This window comes from Salvelinus namaycush, chromosome 2 (assembly GCF_016432855.1).
Source record: "Salvelinus namaycush isolate Seneca chromosome 2, SaNama_1.0, whole genome shotgun sequence".
NCBI lineage: Eukaryota > Metazoa > Chordata > Actinopteri > Salmoniformes > Salmonidae > Salvelinus > Salvelinus namaycush.
Genome location: NC_052308.1, coordinates 76,581,355 through 76,602,973, shown reverse-complemented (window position 1 = coordinate 76,602,973; position 21,619 = coordinate 76,581,355). Strand labels below are relative to the sequence as shown.

Genomic DNA, 21,619 nt, shown 5'->3' with positions numbered 1-21,619 from the left:
GAACTTTGCCCTGATAGTTTGAGTGTATTATAGGTCAATGTCTGCTACCTTGCATGAAGCAAACTCAATATCCCCATCATGTGGCAGAAAGCAGAACTTTAAAGTGACGTCATAAGTGCGACCACTTAGTAGGAGAAGGGTTGCAAAATTCAGAGAACTTTCAATAAGTCCCCTGGTTTTCCCCAAATCCCGGTTGGACGATTCCTAGAATCAGGAGGGAATAAGTTGAAAATCTGGAATATTCCAAACAGGATTTTTGGAAACCGCGGAATAATTGAAAGTTCCCAGAATTCTGCAACCCTAAGTAGGAGTAAACATGTATGTGAAGGCTGTAATTGTAAATAAGCTGTCTGAGCTAAACATGCTTGAAATCAGGGATTCACAATCAGAGAACATCTCAAAATATTTACCAGTATTGATTTTATCAAAATTTATTTCATAAACATTTTTTCCCCCACTATATATGCATATATTGGGGGGGTTGTGGGGTTCGTGACATCAACATTAGACGAGAGCCGCAGGGGAGATGAGTTGGCTTAGGCTGTGGACAGGGAGAGAAAGAGAGTGAGAGGAGAGAGAGAGAGAGAGTGAGAGGAGAGAGGAGAGAGAGAGAGAGATAGAGAGAGAGAGAGAGAGAGAGAGAGAGAGAGAGAGAGAGAGAGAGAGAGAGAGAGAGAGAGAGAGAGAGAGAGACTATTAACATTTCACACTTGTTATTTTACTGTGAAGGGTTCAGACAGAAGTCTACATCTATACGATTGGTTTTCAGATCAGCTCTCACCTAATACGTTACAACTCACCTTTCACTGTGACCTTCGCCAGAGCCTCGCTGGAACCAACGTGGTTGGTCGCCACGCATTTGTAGGTCCCGCTGTCATTCAACTTCACCTGGCCAATCAGCAGCTGGCCATCCTTAATGGTCTCCGCCCCTGCGGGCATGCCGTTCCGGCCCACCCGTGTCCAACGGAATGTGATTGGGTGAGAGCCGTGGGCGAGGCACTGGAGACGGAGGGTGTCACCGGGGCGGAGTCTCACCTGGTCTGGTAGACTGGTGGTGTAGGGAGGGGCTGGGGAGGAAGAGGAGGGAGAGTTATGACATGTCAATGTGTGTTTGTGAGTGTGTGTGCGTGTTGGTGTGTGTGTACTCACAGTCCACCTCTAGCTGTGTGTATGCCTGGCTGTATCCGTGTGTATTGGTGGCATTACAGATGTACTGTCCTGAATCCTGGCGCCCCACGCTGGTCAGAGTCAGAACTCCACCCTCCACAGTGTGCTGCCATGGTAACGGGGCTCGCAGTTTAGACCAGGAGACAACAGGAATGGGAGAACCTGGGGGGGTGTGGGGGGGGAGAGAGAGAGAGAGAGAGAGAGAGAGAGAGAGAGAGGGAGAGAGAGAGAGAGGGGAGAGAGAGAGATAGAGAGAGACACAGAGAAAGAGAGAGAGATAGAGAGAGAGAGAGATAGAGAGAGAGAGGAGAGAGAGAGATAGAGAGAGACACACAGAGAGAGAGAGAGGAGAGAGAGAGAGAGAGGAGAGAGAGAGAGATAGAGATAGAAAGAAAGAAAGAAAGAAAGAAAGAAAGAAAGAAAGAAAGAAAGAAAGAAAGAAAGAAAGAAAGAAAGAAAGAAAGAAAGAAAGAAAGAAAGAAAGAAAGAAAGAAAGAAAGAAAAAAGAAAGAAAGAAAGAAAGAAAGAAAGAAAGACACAGGGATGTGGTTATAAAGTAGTCCCATAGGGCTCTGGTCAACAGTAGTGATTAAATAGAGAACAGGGAAACAGCCTGTCTGATCTAAGATCACTTATTATCCTTGATTGACTGACTGACTGATTGATTTACTGACTGATTGATTGATTGACTGATTAAATGATTGATTGATTGACTGACTGATTGCCTGACTTATTGATTGAATGACTATTGAATGATTATTACCTGTGGCCTGACACTGCATGGTGACCGTGTGACCCTCTACAGCTGTCACCTCTGCCATGGATACCGTCGCCTTGGGTGCCTTGGGTGCGTTGGCAGCGCCCTGGCCGCCCTCAACGATGACCTCCACCTTGACCTCGGCGACCCCCTCAGTGTTCTGGGCCTGACACACGTACACTCCAGCGTCCTCAGAGCTCACTGCTGCCACCTGGAGACAGGGGACATGGAGGGAGACAGTTGTGTCTGTCTGTGTTTGTGTCTATGTCTGTGTTTGTGTGTGTACAAATTTTACTAACTTGTGAGTACCAGAAGTCTCACAAGAATTCGGAGAAGTAAGGATTTTTAGCCAGTCATCACATGAAAAAAGGTTATTTTAGGCTCAGGAGTTAGGGTTAGGGTTAGGTTTAGAATTTGGGTTAGGGGTTAGGGTTAGGGTTAGAATTTGGGTTAGGGGGTTGGTTTAGGGTTAGGGTTAGGGTTAGGGTTAGAATTTGGGTTAGGGGTTTGGTTTAGGGTTAGGGTTAGGGTTAGAATTTGGGTTAGGGGTTAGGTTTAGGTTTAGGGTTAGGGTTAGAATTTGGGTTAGGGGTTTGGTTTAGGGTTAGGGTTAGGGTTAGAATTTGGGTTAGGGGTTAGGTTTAGGTTTAGGGTTAGGGTTAGAATTTGGGTTAGGAGTTAGGGTTAGAATTTGGGTTAGGGGGTAGGTTTAGGGTTAGGGTTAGAATTTGGGTTAGGAGTTAGGGTTAGAATTTGGGTTAGGGGTTAGGTTTAGGGTTAGAATTTGGGTTAGGGGTTAGGTTTAGGGTTAGGGTTAGGGTTAGAATTTGGGTTAGGGGTTAGATTTAGGTTTAGGGTTAGAATTTGGGTTAGGGGGTAGGTTTAGGGTTAGGGTTAGAATTTGGGTTAGGGGTTAGGTTTAGGGTTAGAATTTGGGTTAGGGGTTAGGTTTAGGGTTAGGAAAATACTAATTTTGAATGGTAATCAATTGTTGGTCGCCAAAAAGTCCTCACAAGTACGTGTGTATGAGGGGGGGGGTGTGTGTGTGTGTGTGTGTGTGTGTGTGTGTGTGTGTGTGTGTGTGTGTGTGTGTGTGTGTGTGTGTGTGTGTGTGTGTGTGTGTGTGTGTGTGTGTGTGTGTGTGTGTGTGTGTGTGTGTGTGTGTGTGTGTGTACAGCATGTCTGTATGTAGGTGTACGGGCAGACAGCCTGACCTTCAGTGTACTGGTGTCCTCGGTCTTTGTGGTTACCAGCTGTGTTCCGTGGCGTTGCCAGGTAACGGAGGGGCGTGGCCTACCTGTGGCGTGGCATTCCAGAGCTACAGGTTCACCAAGCCGGACTCGCAGGGGCCCTGCCGGGGTCACCCGCACCTTAGGGGAATCTGAGGCGAAAGGACATGCACAACACACACACAAACAACACACACAGAAGAGGAGAGGGTTGAGTGTGGTTTTCCACTTCTTCAGGTGGTACACAGACAGATACATGAAAAAGTTTACTTTACTGACGTTTCAAGTTCCAACCATATGAAGAATGATCCTGCAACTCCAGCACTACATGTCAACTACTATAACTACAGCCCTGCTGATACCTCTCACTATACACCTTCCCCCATCCTACCCTGACACTACATGTCAACTACTACAACTACAGCCCTCCTGATACCTCTCACTATACACCCTTCCCCATCCTACATGTCAACTACTATAACTACGGCCCTGCTGATACCTCTCACTATACACCCTCCCCCATCCTACCCTGACACTACATGTCAACTACTACAACTACAGCCCTCCTGATACCTCTCACTATACACCCTTCTCCATCCTACCCTGACACTACATGTCAACTACTATAACTACAGCCCTCCTGATACCTCTCACTATACACCCTTCCCCATCCTACCCTGACACTACATGTTGCTACTACAACTACAGCCCTCCTGATACCTCTCACTATACACCCTTCCCCATCCTACCCTGACACTACATGTTGCTACTACAACTACAGCCCTCCTGATACCTCTCACTATACACCCTTCCCCATCCTACCCTGACACTACATGTTGCTACTACAACTACAGCCCTCCTGATACCTCTCACTATACACCCTCCCCCATCCTACCCTGACACTACATGTCAACTACTATAACTACAGCCCTCCTGATACCTCTCACTATACACTTTTCTCCATCCTACCCTTGCCTATGATCCTCCGCATCACCACCCATCCATCCTCACTCCTGGAGCTCTATCTCTGGGCCTCTTCTCCCCGCATCCCTGCCCCTCCCTGGAGCTCTATCTCTGGGGCTCTTCTCCCTTCAGCACTGCCCCTCCCTGGAGCTCTATCTCTGGGGCTCTTCTCCCCTCAGCCCCTCCCTGGAGCTCTATCTCTGGGGCTCTTCTCCCCTCAGCCCTGCCCCTCCCTGGAGCTCTATCTCTGGGGCTCTTCTCCCCTCAGCCCTGCCCCTCCCTGGAGCTCTATCTCTGGGCCTCTTCTCCCCTCATCCCTGCCCCTTCCTGGAGCTCTATCTCTGGGGTTCTTCTACCCTCAGCCCTGCCCCTCCCTGGAGCTCTATCTCTAGGATAGGGATGGTCACTCACGTTTGATGGTCAGTAAGGCCATCATGGTGCTTCGGCCCGCAGAGTTAGTTGCCACGCAACGGTACTGCCCCTGGTTACCGTTCCTGGTGTTAGCGACGGTGAGCACGGAACCATCCGGGCCAATCTTCACGTTATCTAAGGACAGAGCAGATAGGACCGGTTAGAACGAGTTAGAACCAGTTCAATCATCACATTTTTATAAACTGTCCATTTAACATTGTGTCACAGCTATTGTGTAGTTGAGTACCATTCAAGGGCTGTGTGTGTGTGTGCATGCCTGTGTGTGTCTGTCTGCCTGTGTGCATATGTGTGGTCAGAGCCCCACCTGCCAGTGGATGGTTGTTGGTTCTCTTCCACTCCAGACGGACGGGCTGTGACCCACTGACCACCCGGCAGCGGAAACTGACCGACTCCCCCTGCCGGACCCCTGCTGACCTGGGCTCAACTGACACTACTGGGGCCTGGGCACATACTGGATAGGAGGGAGAGATAAGTAAGTAACACACACACACCCTGCCATACACTCTATAGGTGTCCCCCAGGGCTCAGTTCTAGGCCCTCTCCTCTTCTCTCTATACACCAAGTCACATGGCTCTGTCATGTCCTCTCATGTTCTCTCCTATCATTGCTATGTGGATGACACTCAACTACTGTTCTCCTTCCCTCCTTCTGACACCCAGGTGGTGACACACATCTCTGCTTGCCTGGCAGATATCTCAGCTTGGATGTCGGCCCACCATCTCAAGCTCAACGTCGACAAGATGGAGCTGCTTTTCTTCCCAGGGGAAGGCCTGCCCACTCCAAGACCTCTCCATCACAGTTGACAACTCCAAGGTGTCCCCCGCCCAGTGTGTAAAGAATTTTGCCGTGACCCTGGACAACACCCTGTCGTTCTCTGCAAACATCAAAGCAGTGACTTTCTCCTGCAGGTTCATGCTCTATAACATCCGCAGAGTATGACCTGTCCTCACACAGGAAGGTGTGCTTATCCTACTCCAGAGACTTGTCCTCTCCCGTCTGGAACACTGCAACTCATTGTTAGCTGGGCTTCCTGCTTGTGCCATCAAACCCCTGAAACCTATCCAGAATGCTGCAGCCCGCCTGGTTCAACCTTCCCAAGTTCTCACACATCACCCCGCTCCTCTGCCTTCTAGTCTAAACTCGCATCCAAAACAAGACCATGGAACTTGCCTACGGAGCAGCAAGAGGAACTGTCCCTCCCTACATTGAGGCTCTGCTCAAACCCAAGCACTCCGTTCAGCCACCTTTGGTCTCCCACTCAGCCCAGTCCAAGCTCTTCTCTGTCCTGGTACCCCAATGGTGGAACCAGCTTCACCCCTGAAGCTAGGACAGCAGAGTCCCTGCCCATCTTCCGAAAACATCTGAAACTCTATCTCTTCGAACAGTATCTTATATAATCACACAGCACCCTCCCCCCCTCAAAATAAAAGTATTTCTGTGAACTAACACTCACAACTCCCCCCCCACTAGCTCTGACTCTGCTGATAGGTTCTTCATTGAGGAAAATGTAATGACTATGACTGTGATATGTGGTTGTCCCACCTTTTTATTTTTATTTTATTTCACCTTTATTTAACCAGGTATTCCAGTTGAGAACAAGTTCTCATTTACAACTGCGACCTGGCCAAGATAAAGCAAAGCAGTTCGACACAAACAACAACACAGAGTTGCACATGAACAAATGTACAGTCAATAACACAATAGAAACATCTATGTACAGTGTGTGCAAATGTAGAAGAGTAGAGATGTAGGCAATAAATAGGCCATAGAGGCAAAATAATTACAATTTAGTATTAACACTGGAGTGATAGATGTGCAGATGATGATGTGCAAGTAGAGATACTGGGGTGCAAAAGAGCAAGAGGGTAAGTAATAATATGGGGATGAGGTAGTTGCGTGTGCTATGTACAGATTGGCTGTGTACAGGTACAGTGATCGGTAAGCTGCTCTGACAGCTGATGCTTAAATTTAAAGTGGGAGATATAAGACTCCAGCTTCAGTGATTTTTGCAATTCATTGGCAGCAGAGAACTGGAAGGAAAGGCGGCCAAAGGAAGTGTTGGCTTTGGGGATGACCAATGAAATATAACTGCTGGAGTGCGTGCTACGGGTGAGTGTTGCTATGGTGACCAGTGAGCTGAGATAAGGCGGGGCTTTACCTAGCAAAGACTTATAGATGACCTGGAGCCAGTGGGTTTGGTGACGAATATGTGGTGAAGGCCAGCCAACGAGAGCATACAGGTCGGGTGGGAGGGTGCGGGCAGCAATCGGTTGAAGAACATGCAATTAGTTTTACTTGCATTTAAAAGCAGTTGGAGGCCACGGAAGGAGTGTTGTATGGCGTTGATGCTCGTTTGGAGGTTTGTTAGCACAGTGTCCAAAGAAGGGCCAGGTGTATACAGAATGGTGTCATCTGCTTAAAGGTGGATCAGAGAATCACCAGCAGCAAGGGCGACATCATTGATATATACAGAGAAAAGAGTCAGCCCGAGAATTGAACTCTGTGGCACCCCCATAGAGACTGCCAGAGGTCCGGACAACAGGCCCTCCAATTTGACACACTCTATCTGAGAAGTAGTTGGTGAACCAGGCGAGGCAGTCATTTGAGAAGCCAAGGCTATTGAGTTTGCTGATAAGAATGCAGTGATTGACAGAGTCCAAAGCCTTGGCCAGGTCGATGAAGAGGGCTGCACAGTACTGTCTTTTATCGATGGCTGTTGTGATATCATTTTTGGACCTTGAGCGTGGCTGAGGTGCACCCGTGACCAGCTCGGAAACCAGATTGCATATTCGAGAAGGTACGGTGAGATTCGAAATGGTTGATGATCTGTTTGTTAACTTGGCTTTTGAAAAGGCAGGGCAGGATGGATATAGGTCTTTAACAGTTTGGGTCTAGAGTGTCTCCCCCGTTGAAGATGGGGATGACCGCGGAAGCTTTCCAATCTTTGGGGATCTCAGACGATACAAAAGAGAGGTTGAATAGGCTAGTAATAGGGGTTGCAACAATTTCGGAGGATACTTTTAGAAAGAGAGGATCCAGATTGTCTAGCCCAGCTGATTTGTAGGGATCCAGATTTTGCAGTTTTTTTCCGAACATCAGCTATCTGGATTTGGGTGAACGAGAATCAGGGGGCGTGGGCAAGTTGCTGCAGGGGGTGCTGAGATGTTGGCCGGGGTAGGGGTAGCCAGGTGGAAAGCATGGCCAGCCATAGAAAAATGCTTATTGAAATTATCGATTACCGTAGATTTATCAGTGGTGACAGTGTTTCCTATCCTCCGTGCAGTGGGCAGCTAGGAGGAGGTGCTCTTATTCTCCATGGACTTTATAGTGTCCCAAAACTTTTTGGAATTAGTGCTACAGGAAGCAAATTTCTGTTTGATAAAGCTAGCCTTTGCTTTCCTAACTGGCTGAGTATTTTGGTTCCTGAGTTCCATGAAAAGGTGCATATTGCAGGGGCTATTTGATGCTAATGCAGAACGCCACAGGATGTTTTTGTGCTGGTCAAGGGCAGTCAAGTCTCGGATGAACCAAGGGCTATATCTGTTCTTAGTTCTACATTTTTGAAAGGGGCATGCTTATTTAAGATGGTGAGGAAAGCACTTCTGAAGAGCAACCAGGCATCCTCTACTGATGGGATGAGGTCAATATCCTTCCAGGATACCCGGGCCAGGTTGATTAGAAAGGCCTGCTCGCTGAAGTGTTTTAGGGAGTGTTTGATAGTGATGAGGGGTGGTCGTTTGATGCAGGAAATGAGGCAGTGATTGCTGAGATCCTGGTTGAAGACAGCAGAGGTGTATTTAGAGGGCAAGTTGGTCAGGGTGATATCTAAGAGGGTGCCCATGGTTACGGATTTAGGGTTGTACCTGGTAGGTTCCTTGATAATTTGTGTGAGATTGAGGGCATCTAGCTTAGATTGTAGGACGGTCGGGGTGTTAAGCATGTCCCAGTTTAGGTCACCTAACAGTACAAACTCTGAAGACAGATGGGGGGTGATCAATTCACATATGGTGTCCAGGGAACAGCTAGTGGCTGAAGGGGGTGTATAACAAGCGGAAATGGTGAGAGACTTGTTTCTGGAAAGGTGGATTTTTAAAAGTATTCGGGCACAGACCAAATTGTTAGGGCACAGACCTGGATAGTATGACAGAACTCTGCAGGCTATCTCTGCAGTAGATTGCAACTCCACCCCCTTTAGCAGATCTATCTTGTTGGAAAATGTTATAGTTATGGATGTAAATTTCAGAATTTTTGATGGCCTTCCTAAACCAGGATTCAGACACTGTTTGGACATCCGGGTTGGCGGAGTGTGCTAAAGCAGTGAATAAAACAAACTTAGGAAGGAGGCTTCTAACATTACCATGCATGAAACCAAGGCTTTTACGGTTACAGGAGTCAACCAATGAGAGCGCCTGGGGAATGGGAGTGATGCTGGGGGCTGCAGGGCCTGGGTTAACCTCTACATCACCAGAGGAAAAGAGGAGAAGTAGGATAAGGGTACAGGCTAAAGGCTATAAGAACTGGTCGTCTAGTGCGTTCGGAACAGAGAGTAAAAGGACCAGATTTCTGGGCGCGGAAGAATAGATTCAAGGCATAATGTACAGACAAGGGTATGGTGTGATGTGAGTACAGTGGAGGTAAACCTTGGCATTGAGTGACGATGAGAGAGGTTTTGTCTCTAGAGGCACCATTTAACTTCTTGAGAATACAGGGGGTGCTATTTTCCCATTAGCATAATTTGCTCTACAGATTAAACTGCCTCTTATTCAATTATTGCTCTTACTATATGCATATAAATAATACCATTGGAAAGAAAACAATCTCTAGTTTCTAAAACCATTTCAATTTTGTCTCTGAGTGATACACAAGTCATTTGACAGCACTTTCCCTGACCAAGAAGTAGAATGCAAGAAGTCTATGCTCGCTTCAACGCTCTGCCTATATATGGTCATGACCCCTATGACCAGAAACACACTTCATTCGCCTTCCTCTGGGTGTCAAGAGGACGTCAGAGGAGAAATTCTTTGTTTATCTGGTACTGACGTGAAATAAGACCTATTTCTTTGGCGTGACCGACAACTTCCGGTTTTCTGATTCGCACGAGTTGGAGCTGCGATTGTGTACTGTTTTGCTGGCGTTATGGATGAAAACTATCTCCGTGTCGAATTTTGTTTGATACATGTGACCATATCATCGTAATGTATGTTTTTTCAATATAGTTTAATCAGATTATTTGAATTTTTTCGGGAGTTTTGTGGTGTTCCGTTGTCTGAATTTATTTACGTTTGAGATCCGTGCCACTCGACCGGTACCTGTGCTAAATGGAGTGGGCAAGGAACAATTCTGAACGGAACCAACGACTCATTGTCAGGACCCGGTGCGAGAAACAGTCACTAAATCGGCAGAACCCAGAAGATGAGGCAGACACAGCAGTACTAGAGATGGTGGTTTAATAAAAAATAGATAACTTCCAAAATACAAAGAAAATCCACAAAGTGGTAAAAACAGCAAGGGAAAAAACAAACCTAAAAGACTAATCCAAAATACAAAAGAACAAAACCAGAGAACCTCTGGAAAATCCAACAAGAGAAAAATATATGTTCACAACAAGGCTTGGGCTGGGGCTGGGTGCTAACATACAAACACTGAGCAAGGAACTAAGGAACACACAGGGATTAAATACTAACAAGGGAACGACATACAGGTGCAAACAATAATAGAGCAAGGGAAAAACAAAAGGTACAAAAAAGGTGCAATGGGGACATCTAGTGACAAAAAACCAGAACAGTCCTGGCCAAAACCTGACAGAATCCCCCTCCTAGGAACGGCTCCTGACGTTCCTACCAGCCTTCTCAGGGTGGAGGGCCCTGAACTGACGAATGAGGTCAGGGTCCAGTATGTCCTTGGCAGGAACCCAGGAGCGCTCCTCGGGACCGTAGCCTTCCCAGTCCACCAGATACTGCCAGGACCGCTGCACCCGGCGGGAGTCCAGTATCCGGTGGACGGTATAAGCCGACTGGCCTCCGATGACACGGGGCGGAGGGGGAGGTCTGCCTGCCGGAATAAGGGGAGAAAAAACAACAGGTTTTAATAAAGAAATGTGAAATGTGGGATTGATTTTAAGGGATCTGGGTAAGTGCAGGCGAAAAGTAACGGGATTGACTCTCCTGGCAATCTTAAAGGGTCCGATGAATCTCTGGGACAGCTTGCGAGACTCCACCCGTAGCGGTAAGTTTTTTGTTGAGAGCCATACTCTCTGGCCGGGGTACAGGGTAGGACCGGGACGGCGACGTCTGTTGGCTTGTCTTTGGTACTGCTGAGAGGAACGCAGAAGATTAAGACGGGCCTTCTTCCACGTAAGCCGACAGCGTCTGATGAACCTCGAGGCTGAAGGCACTCTGACTTCTGCCTCCTGGTCCGGGAACAATAGAGGAGCATAGCCAAACTGACACTCGTGCGGGGATATACCAGTGGAGGAGGAGCACAAGGTGTTGTGCGCGTACTCAGCCCAAACAATGAAGGATGACCATGTGGATGGGTTGTTGGAAACCATACATCTGAGGGTGGTTTCCAGCTCCTGATTCATCCTCTCAGTTTGGCCGTTGGACTCCGGATGGTACCCTGAAGATAAACTGGCCGTGGCCCCTATGAGTTGGCAGAAGGCCTTCCAAAACCTTGAGGCGAACTGGGGACCTCTGTCGGAAACCATATCTTGCGGGATGCCAAAGACTCGGAACACATGGTTAATCACCAACTCAGCTGTTTCCTTGGCAGAAGGTAATTTGGTCAAGGGAACAAACCTAGCCGCCTTAGAAAACCTGTCGATGATGACTAGGATCGTTGTATTACCATGGGACGGAGGAAGGCCAGTAATAAAGTCCAGCGAGATATGGGACCAGGGTCGGTGGGGAATAGATAAAGGGTGAAGGAGTCCTTGAGGGCGGAGGTGAGAAGATTTGCCCTGGCAGCACACGGAACAGGCCTTGACGAAAGTGGCAACGTCTTCTTTTATGGTGGGCCACCAGAACTTACGCTGGATGAACTCCAAGGTGCGACCTACGCCCGGGTGACAGGTGAGGCGAGAGGAGTGCCCCCACAGAAGGACTTGGGACCTTGCTGCCTTGGGAACAAACAACCGATTAGCAGGACCTCCTCCAGGGCCCGGTTCGATGGCTTGAGCTTGTTTCACGGTATCCTCCACTTGCCACGAGATCGGAGCCACGATCTTAGCGGCAGGAAGAACAGTCATGTCAGTATCTTCTCGAATGGCAGGAGAGTAGACTCGTGACAAGGCATCCGGTTTGAGATTCTTCGACCCGGGTCTATAGGTGAGAATAAACTAGAATCGGCTGAAGAAAAGAGACCATCGAGCTTGTCTGGAGTTCAACCGCTTCGCCTGCTGGATATACTCCAGATTTTTGTGGTCCGTAAGCACTTGAAACGGTTGAGAAGCCCCCTCGAGCCAGTGTCTCCATTCCTTCAATGCCATCTTAACCGCTAGGAGTTCACGATCCCCCACATCGTAATTCCTCTCGGCCGGGGTAAGCCGGTGAGAGAAGAAGGCGCAAGGATGAAGCCTCTTGTCTTCACCCCTCTGAGACAGGACAGTTCCAACACCAACCTCTGATGCGTCTACCTCCACCACAAAAGGTTCATCCGCCGTCGGTAGTGTCAGGATGGGAGCAGAGAGGATGCGCTGCTTGAGTCCTTGGAAGGCCGTCTCAGCTTCTCTTCCCCACAGAAACCTTGTGTTGCCACCCTTGGTTAAAGCTGAGAGAGGGGCTGCCACCGAGCTGAAGTTCTTGATGAACTTGCGGTAGAAGTTAGTGAAGCCCAGGAAACGCTGAACTTCCTTAACGGACTTGGGGGTGGGCCAATCTGCTACCGCCCCTACCTTCTTGGGGTCCATCTGGACTCGACCGGGTTCCACTACAAATCCCAGGAACTGTACTCGAGAGGAATGGAATTCACACTTTTCCGGCTTAACGTACAAATGGCTGTCTAGGAGGCGTTTGAGCACTTGTCTGACATGCTTAGTGTGTTCTTGAAGGGAGCTCGAAAAGATGAGGATGTCATCCAAGTAAACAAACACGAAAATGTTAAGCATATCCCTAAGCACATCGTTTATGAGCGCTTGGAACACAGCCGGGGCGTTGGTCAGGCCGAAGGGCATCACCAAGTATTCGTAGTGACAAGTAGGCGTGTTGAAAGCGGTCTTCCACTCGTCACCGGGTTTGATCCGCACAAGATGGTATGCGTTCCGCAGGTCAAGCTTAGTGAAGACCACTGCTTCCTGGAGCAGCTCAAAGGCTGTGGCTATAAGGGGTAGCGGGTAGCGGTTACGGACGGTTATGGCATTAAGTCCCCGGTAGTCGATGCAAGGACGTAATCCCCCGTCTTTTTTGGCCACAAAGAAAAACCCTGCTCCCGCCGGCGAGGTGGATGGACGCATGAGGCCTGCTGCCAGAGCGTCCTTGATGTAGGTATCCATAGCAGCTCGTTCGGGAGGAGATAGGGAAAAGATCCGACCCCTGGGGGGGCAGGTGCCCGGAAACAGGTCGATGGGGCAATCGTAAGGTCTATGGGGTGGTAGTTTGGTGGCCCTCTGTTTGCTAAATACCGGTTTGAGGTCATGGTAACACTCGGGAACTCGGGACAGGTCGATGGATTCTAGAGACTCGGGAGGGGAACTCGGGGAACTTGGGAAGATACAAGTGGCTTGGCACGTAGGACCCCACTGCTTGATAGTGCCCACAGACCAGTCGATGTGAGGGTTATGGCTGTGAAGCCAGGGGTATCCAAGGACGAGAGGGAACTCGGAACACGAGGTCAGATGAAAGTTCATCACTTCCTGGTGTTGGGAAACTGAAAGACGCAAGGGGGTAGTGACACGAGTGACAAGTCCAGATCCCAAAGGGCTTCCATCCAACGTAGTAACCCTTATGGGGTCACTTAGAGGTTCAGAGGGAACGCCATTCTCCTTCGCCCAGACACCATCCATGAAGTTACCTGCGGCTCCAGAGTCTACCAAGGCTTGAAGGGGAAGCTCGTGGTTGTCCCAGGAAAGGGTAACTGGAATGAGCAGGCGGGAGTTGGATGGATGGGAGGAGGTTATGTTTCCCGTTACAGTCCTCCCAGGCCTGCACGGGAGAGTGCGTTTTCCCTGGAGCCCGGGACACGTGGAGAGGAAATGGCCCGGTTTGCCGCAATATAGACAGCATCGCTCCCTCATCCGGCGGTCTCTCTCAGCCTGGGAGATGCGTCCAACCTGCATGGGTTCCGGTGGAGTCAGCGGGGATAAAGGTGGAGACTCGGAGCTGGGACCGATAGGAGCTAGGGTGAGAGATCTACGGTTGAGCTCTCTCTCTCTCAGACGCTGGTCTATGCGTGAAGCCAACTTGATCAGGGACTCGAGGTTGTCCGGTGGTTCCCGAGTGGCCAGTTCATCTTGGATGGTGTCGGAAAGACCCTTCAAAAAGCACACTGTGAGCGCCTCGTCATTCCAGCCACTCGCTGCTGCCACCGTGCGGAACTGGATGGCATAGTCCGTCACGCTGCGCCGACCTTGGCGGAGAGTCAGGAGCTGTTTGGCTGAGTCAGGACCGCTGGTAGGACCTTGAAACACTCGCTTGAATTCATCAGCAAAGGTAGAGTAGCTGGCACAGCAGGGACTTTGGGCATCCCACACAGCAGTAGCCCAGGCTAGGGCTTTTTCCGACAGCAGGGTGATGATATATGCTATCTTGGACCGGTCGGTGGGAAATGACGAGGGTTGCAGCTCGAAGGAGAGAGAACATTGGGTGAAAAACCCCTTACAACCACTCGGATCACCTGAGAACCGTTGGGGAGGCGGCAGACGAGGTTCAGCCAGGGGGTTAACTGCCACGGGCACTTGAATCTGATGAACTGGAGCATAAGCGGTTGCAGGAGAAAGTTGATCAGAAATCTGCTTTATGGAAGTCATCATCTCCGACAGAAGTTGAGAATGTCCAGCCATTAAGGCCTCTTGCTGAACCAGAGCAGCTTCGTGACGTTGGACAGTCCCCTCGTGGTGGGACAGCATGGGAAAAAAGTCCTGGGTACTGGCTGCCTCTGGGTTCATTTTAATGGCTCAGTGTTTCTGTCAGGACCCGGTGCGAGAAACAGTCACTAAATCGGCAGAACCCAGAAGATGAGGCAGACACAGCAGTACTAGAGATGGTGGTTTAATAAAAAATAGATAACTTCCAAAATACAAAGAAAATCCACAAAGTGGTAAAAACAGCAAGGGAAAAAACAAACCTAAAAGACTAATCCAAAATACAAAAGAACAAAACCAGAGAACCTCTGGAAAATCCAACAAGAGAAAAATATATGTTCACAACAAGGCTTGGGCTGGGGCTGGGTGCTAACATACAAACACTGAGCAAGGAACTAAGGAACACACAGGGATTAAATACTAACAAGGGAACGACATACAGGTGCAAACAATAATAGAGCAAGGGAAAAACAAAAGGTACAAAAAAGGTGCAATGGGGACATCTAGTGACAAAAAACCAGAACAGTCCTGGCCAAAACCTGACACTCATCTTGACAAAGGACACTTTGATCAACATTCTGATGAAAGATCAGCCATAGTAAGACCCAATTTACGATGTTATATCATATCTGTTGTGCATGTGAACTGGCCGTGGGCGCCTAGCCGAATCTGCCTGGTATAGCTATGCTAATTTAGCGCTACATTTTGTTTTCGTTATAAAACATTTCATAAATCTGAAATATTGTTTGGATTCACCAGATGTTGGGCTTTCAATATCTGTACGCTGTGTATTTTTCTGAAATGTTTTAAGATGAGTAATTCGTTATATGACGTTGGTCTCTGTAATTGTTCTGGCTGGGTCAGCACTATTTCAGATTGCAGCTGCAATGTAGAACTGTGATTTATACCTGAAAAATGCACATTTTTCAAAAAAAAAACTATGCTATACCATAAATATGTTATCAGACTGTCATCTTATGAAGTTGTTTCTTGGTTAGTGGCTATATATATTTTTATTTAGTCGAATTAGTGATAGCTACTGACGCAGGAAAAAGCTGTTGGGAGTAAAAATATCGTGTCCTTTGCTAACTTGGTTAGCTAATAGATTTACATATTGTGTCTTCCCTGTAAAACATTTTAAAAATCTGAAATGGTGGCTTTATTCACAAGACCTGTATCTTTCATCTGGTGTCTTAGACTTGTGATTTAATGATATTTAGATGCTACAAGTTACTTGTGACGCTATGCTAGCTATGCTACTCAGTGGGGTGGGGGGTGGGGGGTGCTACCGGATCAGGGTTGGTGACTCGTGAGAAGTTAAGCCAGGTGAGGTCACCGCATGTGTGGGGGGTGGAACAAAAGGGCTAGCTAAGGCATATTGAGCAGGGATGGAGGCTCTACAGTGAAATAAGACAATCATATACCAAAAAAGCAATAGACAAGGTATATTGACATTAGGGGGTGGCATGTGTAGCCGAGTAATCATAGGGTCCAGTGAACAGCTAGGCAAGCTGGAGACACGACGACTCAGATAGCTAGCAGGCCAGTGCTAGCAGGCTAGCAGATGGGCCTCAGGGGGACATCGCAACAGAAGAGTCTGTTGAAACCCCATCGGACGGTTACGTCGGCAAACCAGTCGTGATGGATCGGCAGGGCTCCGTGTCGGCAGCAAAGGGTCCAGGCCAATTGGCAAAAGAGGTATTGAAGCCCAGGAATTGTCTGATGGATCTCTTCCGCTAGCCGGGACATGGGCCTAGCTCAAGGCTAGCTCCAGGCTAACTGGTGCTTGCTTCGGGACAGACACGTTAGCCAGGACTAGCTACTCGGATAGCAGCTAGCTAGCTGCGATGATCCGGTGTAAAGGTTCAGAGCTTGCGGTAGGAGTCCTGAGATGTGGTAGAGAAAAACAGTCCGATATGCTCTGGGTTGATATCGCGCTGTGCAGACTGGCAGGAATTGACCGGGCTGAGGCTGGCTGATGTCCGGATTAACGGTGATGACCGCTAGCAGTGGCTAACTGACTACTAGCTAGTAGTAAAATGTAGAAATGAGGAGAGACAGCTTAGTAAGACACACACACACACACACACAGTAGGAGAGATAGGTTAGAAACACACACACACACACACACTGTAGGAGAGATAGGTTAGTAACACACACACACACTGTAGGAGAGATAGGTTAGTAACACACACACACACATCACGCAAACACACACTGTAGGAAAGATAGGTTAGTAACACACACACAGACACACACACACAGAGAAATGACACTCAGAGAGACACACACTAGTTATTGACATCCTCCGATGCAAGAGAGAACACAGGGTTCCACCCAAAGGGGGGGTTCAATGAGTTGACACACACTCACTCACACAAGCACGTACACACACACACTCACACATACACACACACACACACACACTCACTCACACTCACACTCTACTCTTGCATATACATGATTCACATATAGAGAGTAATATAGACCATGTCCACATTGACAGGTATACATCTAAAGGCATGCAGGCATGCACGTACACTCACACACACCAAACACACACAAACACTCACACACCAAACACACACACACACACACCAAACACACACATACACACACTCACATACACACACTCACATAAAACACACACACACACAGACACACACACAGGGGCAGACTGTGAGCGTTCAGTCTGGTCTGTGGGGAGAACAGCAAACAAATGCCACCCCAGAGCAAACATCCAATCAGAGACAACATGCAGCTCAGGTCTGGATAGGACCATGACTCAGCTAGACTAGACCACGGGACATGATATTAACACTGTTTTATACTATAGTCACTAGTCCATGGGACATGATATTAACACTGTTTTATACTATAGTCACTAGTCCATGGGACATGATATTAACACTGTTTTATACTATAGTCACTAGTCCATGGGACATGATATTAACACTGTTTTATACTATAGTCACTAGTCCATGGGACATGATATTAACACTGTTTTATAAATTCACATCTACAGTAAGAAAGGAAATGTATCACCGTGCATTTAAAGTTATGAGAAACATTTTATGTTAAAGATTAAGAATTCTAAACCCTCGCAACATTAGTTTATTACTTTATTCATAATCCCAAAACATTTTTTAGAAAGTAGAAAGTTTAAAGCAGTTTAGAGCTAAGAATATCCACTTAAAAGGGATAGTGCAGCAATTTAACATATTTATATATTTATTTCCTGGCCTTGTCTATAGACCGCTTTCAATATTGGGAAACAAAAAATTTAAAAAAAATATCTCCGTAAATGATTTAATAACATGTTCTGCATTGTAGTGTAGAGAGAAGCAGCAGTAGTAGTTTACCTGTCCAGAGTAGAGAACAGAGGAACAGTGCTGTTGTGGAGGAATCCATGTTGCACAGAGCAAAAATATCCCTCTCTCCTGTCCTACAACCTCTCTCTCTCTCTAACACTCCCTCTCTCCTGTCCTACAACCTCTCTCTCTCTCTAACACTCCCTCTCTCCTGTTCTACAACCTCTCTCTCTCTAACACTCCCTCTGTCCTGTCCTACAACCTCTCTCTCTGTCTCTGACTCTCTCTCTCTCTAACACTCCCTCTCTCACTCTGCCTCTCTCTCTCTCTCTCCCTCCTTTTCCGGTCTTCAGTCTCCTGCTGTGTGTTGTCTCGCAGTCTCTCTTTCTCTCCTCCCCCTCTCTCCCTCCTTACTTATTTGTGTGTTCAGCTGACAGACAGACAGACATACAGACAGACAGACAGACAGACAGACAGACAGACAGACAGACAGACAGACAGACAGACAGACAGACAGGAAATGTCTGCCTGCCCCCAATAGAACCAGCCTAGAAAAATCATCCTAGAACCAGCCAATAAATATCATTCTAAAACCAGGCCATGAATATCATCCTAGAACCAGCCCAGAAATATCATTCTAGAACCAGCCCATAAATATAATTCTAAAACCAGCCCATGATTATCATCCTAGAACCAGCCCAGAAATATAATTCTACAACCAGCCCATAAATACCATTCTAAAACCAGCCCATGAATATCATCCTAGAACCAGCCCAGAAATATCATTCTAGAACCAGCCCATGATTATCATCCTAGAACCAGCCCAGAAATATCATTCTAGAACCAGCCCATAAATATAATTCTAAAACCAGCCCATGAATATCATCCTAGAACCAGCCCATAAATATCCCTCTAGAACCAGCCCATAAATATAATCTTAGAAACAGCCCATAAATATCATCCTAGAACCAGCCCATAAATATCATCCTAGAACCAGCCCAGAAATATCATCCTAGAACCAGCCGAGAAATATTACCTTAGAACCAGCCCATAAATATCATCCTAGAACCAGACCAGACATATTATTCTAGAACCAGCCCGGAAATATCATAGAACCAACCCAGAAAAATCATCCAAGAACCAGCCAATAAATATCATTCTAAAACCAGGCCATGATTATCATCCTAGAACCAGCCCAGAAATATCATTCTAGAACCAGCCCATAAATATAATTCTAAAACCAGCCCATGATTATCATCCTAGAACCAGCCCAGAAATATAATTCTAGAACCAGCCCATAAATACCATTCTAAAACCAGCCCATGAATATCATCCTAGAACCAGCCCAGAAATATCATTCTAGAACCAGCCCATGATTATCATCCTATAACCAGCCCAGAGATATCATTCTAGAACCAGCCCATAAATATAATTCTAAAACCAGCCCATGAATATAATCCTAGAACCAGCCCATAAATATCCCTCTAGAACCAGCCCATAAATATAATCTTAGAAACAGCCCATAAATATCATCCTAGAACCAGCCCATAAATATCATCCTAGAACCAGCCCAGAAATATCATCCTAGAACCAGCCCAGAAATATTACCTTAGAACCAGCCCATAAATATCATCCTAGAACCAGCCCAGAAATATAATTCTAGAACCAGCCCAGAAATATCATAGAACCAACCCAGAAATATCATCCTAGAACAAGCCTAGAAATATCCCTCTAGAACCAGCCCAGAAATATCATCCTAGATTCAGCCCAGAAATATCATCCTAGAACCAGCCCAGAAATATCATTCTAGAACCAGCCCAGAAATATCCTAGAACCAACCCAGAAATATCCTCCTAGAACCAGCCTAGAAATATAATTCTAGAACCAACTCATGAATATCATCCTAGAACAAGCCTAGAAATATCACTCTAGAACCAGCCCATAAATATCCCTCTAGAACCAGCCCTGCTGTTGGATATAAACTCAGATAGGTATTATATTACTCGTTACTGTATTATGAATTAATAACATATATTTTTAAGTATTCTTCATATGTTAAATGAATTCAATAACGCCACTAAAGGAGTCTGAATTTTGTTTAATTACAAATACAACCTGTAATACAACTGGAACATAATGAACAGGATCATATCAGAGATGTTGTTTCGACTGGGAGGGCTTCTCTCTCACACCTATTTTGGTTTGGTGTCAGTTTGTCCACAAGAGGGCGCCGCACTACTAGAGACCTATAGGGAGAGAAGCCTCTGACTGTATTGTGCAGTTCGGGGCCAGGCTCAATGTGGGCGGAGTCAGAAGTCGGGGCCGCGCTCAATGTGGGTGGAGTCAAACGCGTCTAACCCGAACCCTTCCCGTCTCCTTCAAGGTCACCCAAGTTGAGGTTCACATCGAAGGTATCAACGCCAATGAAAGCGAATCTTAATCGAACTGTCACGAGAATTTTTATCCCAATGTTATAACTGAACTATTTTATAACTTTGACCAATTCCCAGAGGTTTGGTAGACACTGGTTAAATGAAGAATTTAGACAAAGCCTCAGATTCTGCAATATGTTAGTTCTTTATTCAGAGAGTACTCTGAAGTCAAAAATGAGAACACAGTCATTTTATAAAATACACACACACACACACACACCCACCCACCCACCCACCCACCCACCCACACACACACACACACACACACACACACACACACACACACACACACACACACACACACACACACACACACACACACACACACACACACACACACACACACACACACACACACACACACACACACAAATGAACTCACATCAGTAGAAACTCCACCACTCTTTAGGTGGGCTGTATTTTTCCACAATACTAACACGTAGTTTCTCATTCTCTTCTGCAAGCCATTTCTAACAGTTACTCCCCTACCTAGGTTGGGGAGGCCTCTTTCCTGTTATTGGTTTCAGAGTTCTCACAAGTCAACAGTTCAGTTGGCCTTGAGTGTCTCAACCTATAACCCAGCTCATATTGCGAAATAGTAACACAATGGCCTAGTCACACACACATTATTGAATTATGACTCTTAACACATTTCATCCAATTATATGGTTTCAGGGTGGAATACTTTAGTCATTATCTTAAACATATACATTCCTTTATCACAAACCTAACCTACATGGATAAAAATATAAACCATGGAAGTAAGTGAGACTGTCATTATGCATAATGTACTTTGTAATATTCATGTTATACCAGTACAGTGGTATATTTTTAGATGACCAACTACCGCACCGATATTAGCATAGCATTAATTAGCACCCATTTGAACGTGAGCTAGCTAATTGCTCACTATGAGGGAATCTTATTTGGACAAATGTGCCTACTTGATCAGTAAGCCTAGGTTTACATGTACAGTTATGTAATCGATTTGATTGTTGATTGTCTGTGTTTCTTCAATGTATGCCTTGTTGTGTTTAGCTGATTCTAAATGTGTATCATTGATGCGGACGGCCATTCCCTAAGTTACACACATACTTTGGGGCTGCCTCTCGTGCCTGCTGCGCTGCCTTGCCTCATATTGCCGCCTCTCAGCTTTAGCTGCCTCCAGCTCCTTTTTCGGGCGGCGATATTGCCCAGCCTGTCTCCAGGGTCCCTTTCCGTCCAATATCTTCTCCCATGTCCAGGAGTCCTGAACCCTCTGCTCCTCCATACCATGCTGTTTGGTCCGTTGGTGGTGGGTAGTTCTGTAACAG

The 21,619-nt window shown here is 46.9% G+C and overlaps 1 protein-coding gene across 1 annotated transcript; it reads right to left on the bottom strand.

Annotated features, from left to right (window-relative positions):
• Positions 1–403: 403 nt before the first annotated feature.
• On the bottom strand, positions 404–18,093 carry LOC120018977 (basement membrane-specific heparan sulfate proteoglycan core protein-like). Its single transcript, XM_038962185.1, has 8 exons — positions 17,926–18,093; positions 4,853–4,999; positions 4,528–4,662; positions 3,139–3,305; positions 1,931–2,135; positions 1,150–1,329; positions 801–1,067; positions 404–541 (listed from the first exon to the last, which is right to left on the bottom strand). The coding sequence occupies exons 1-8, from the start codon at positions 17,972–17,974 to the stop codon at positions 537–539; spliced, it is 1,155 nt and encodes a 384-aa protein (XP_038818113.1). The 5' UTR covers positions 17,975–18,093; the 3' UTR covers positions 404–536.
• Positions 18,094–21,619: the final 3,526 nt, after the last annotated feature.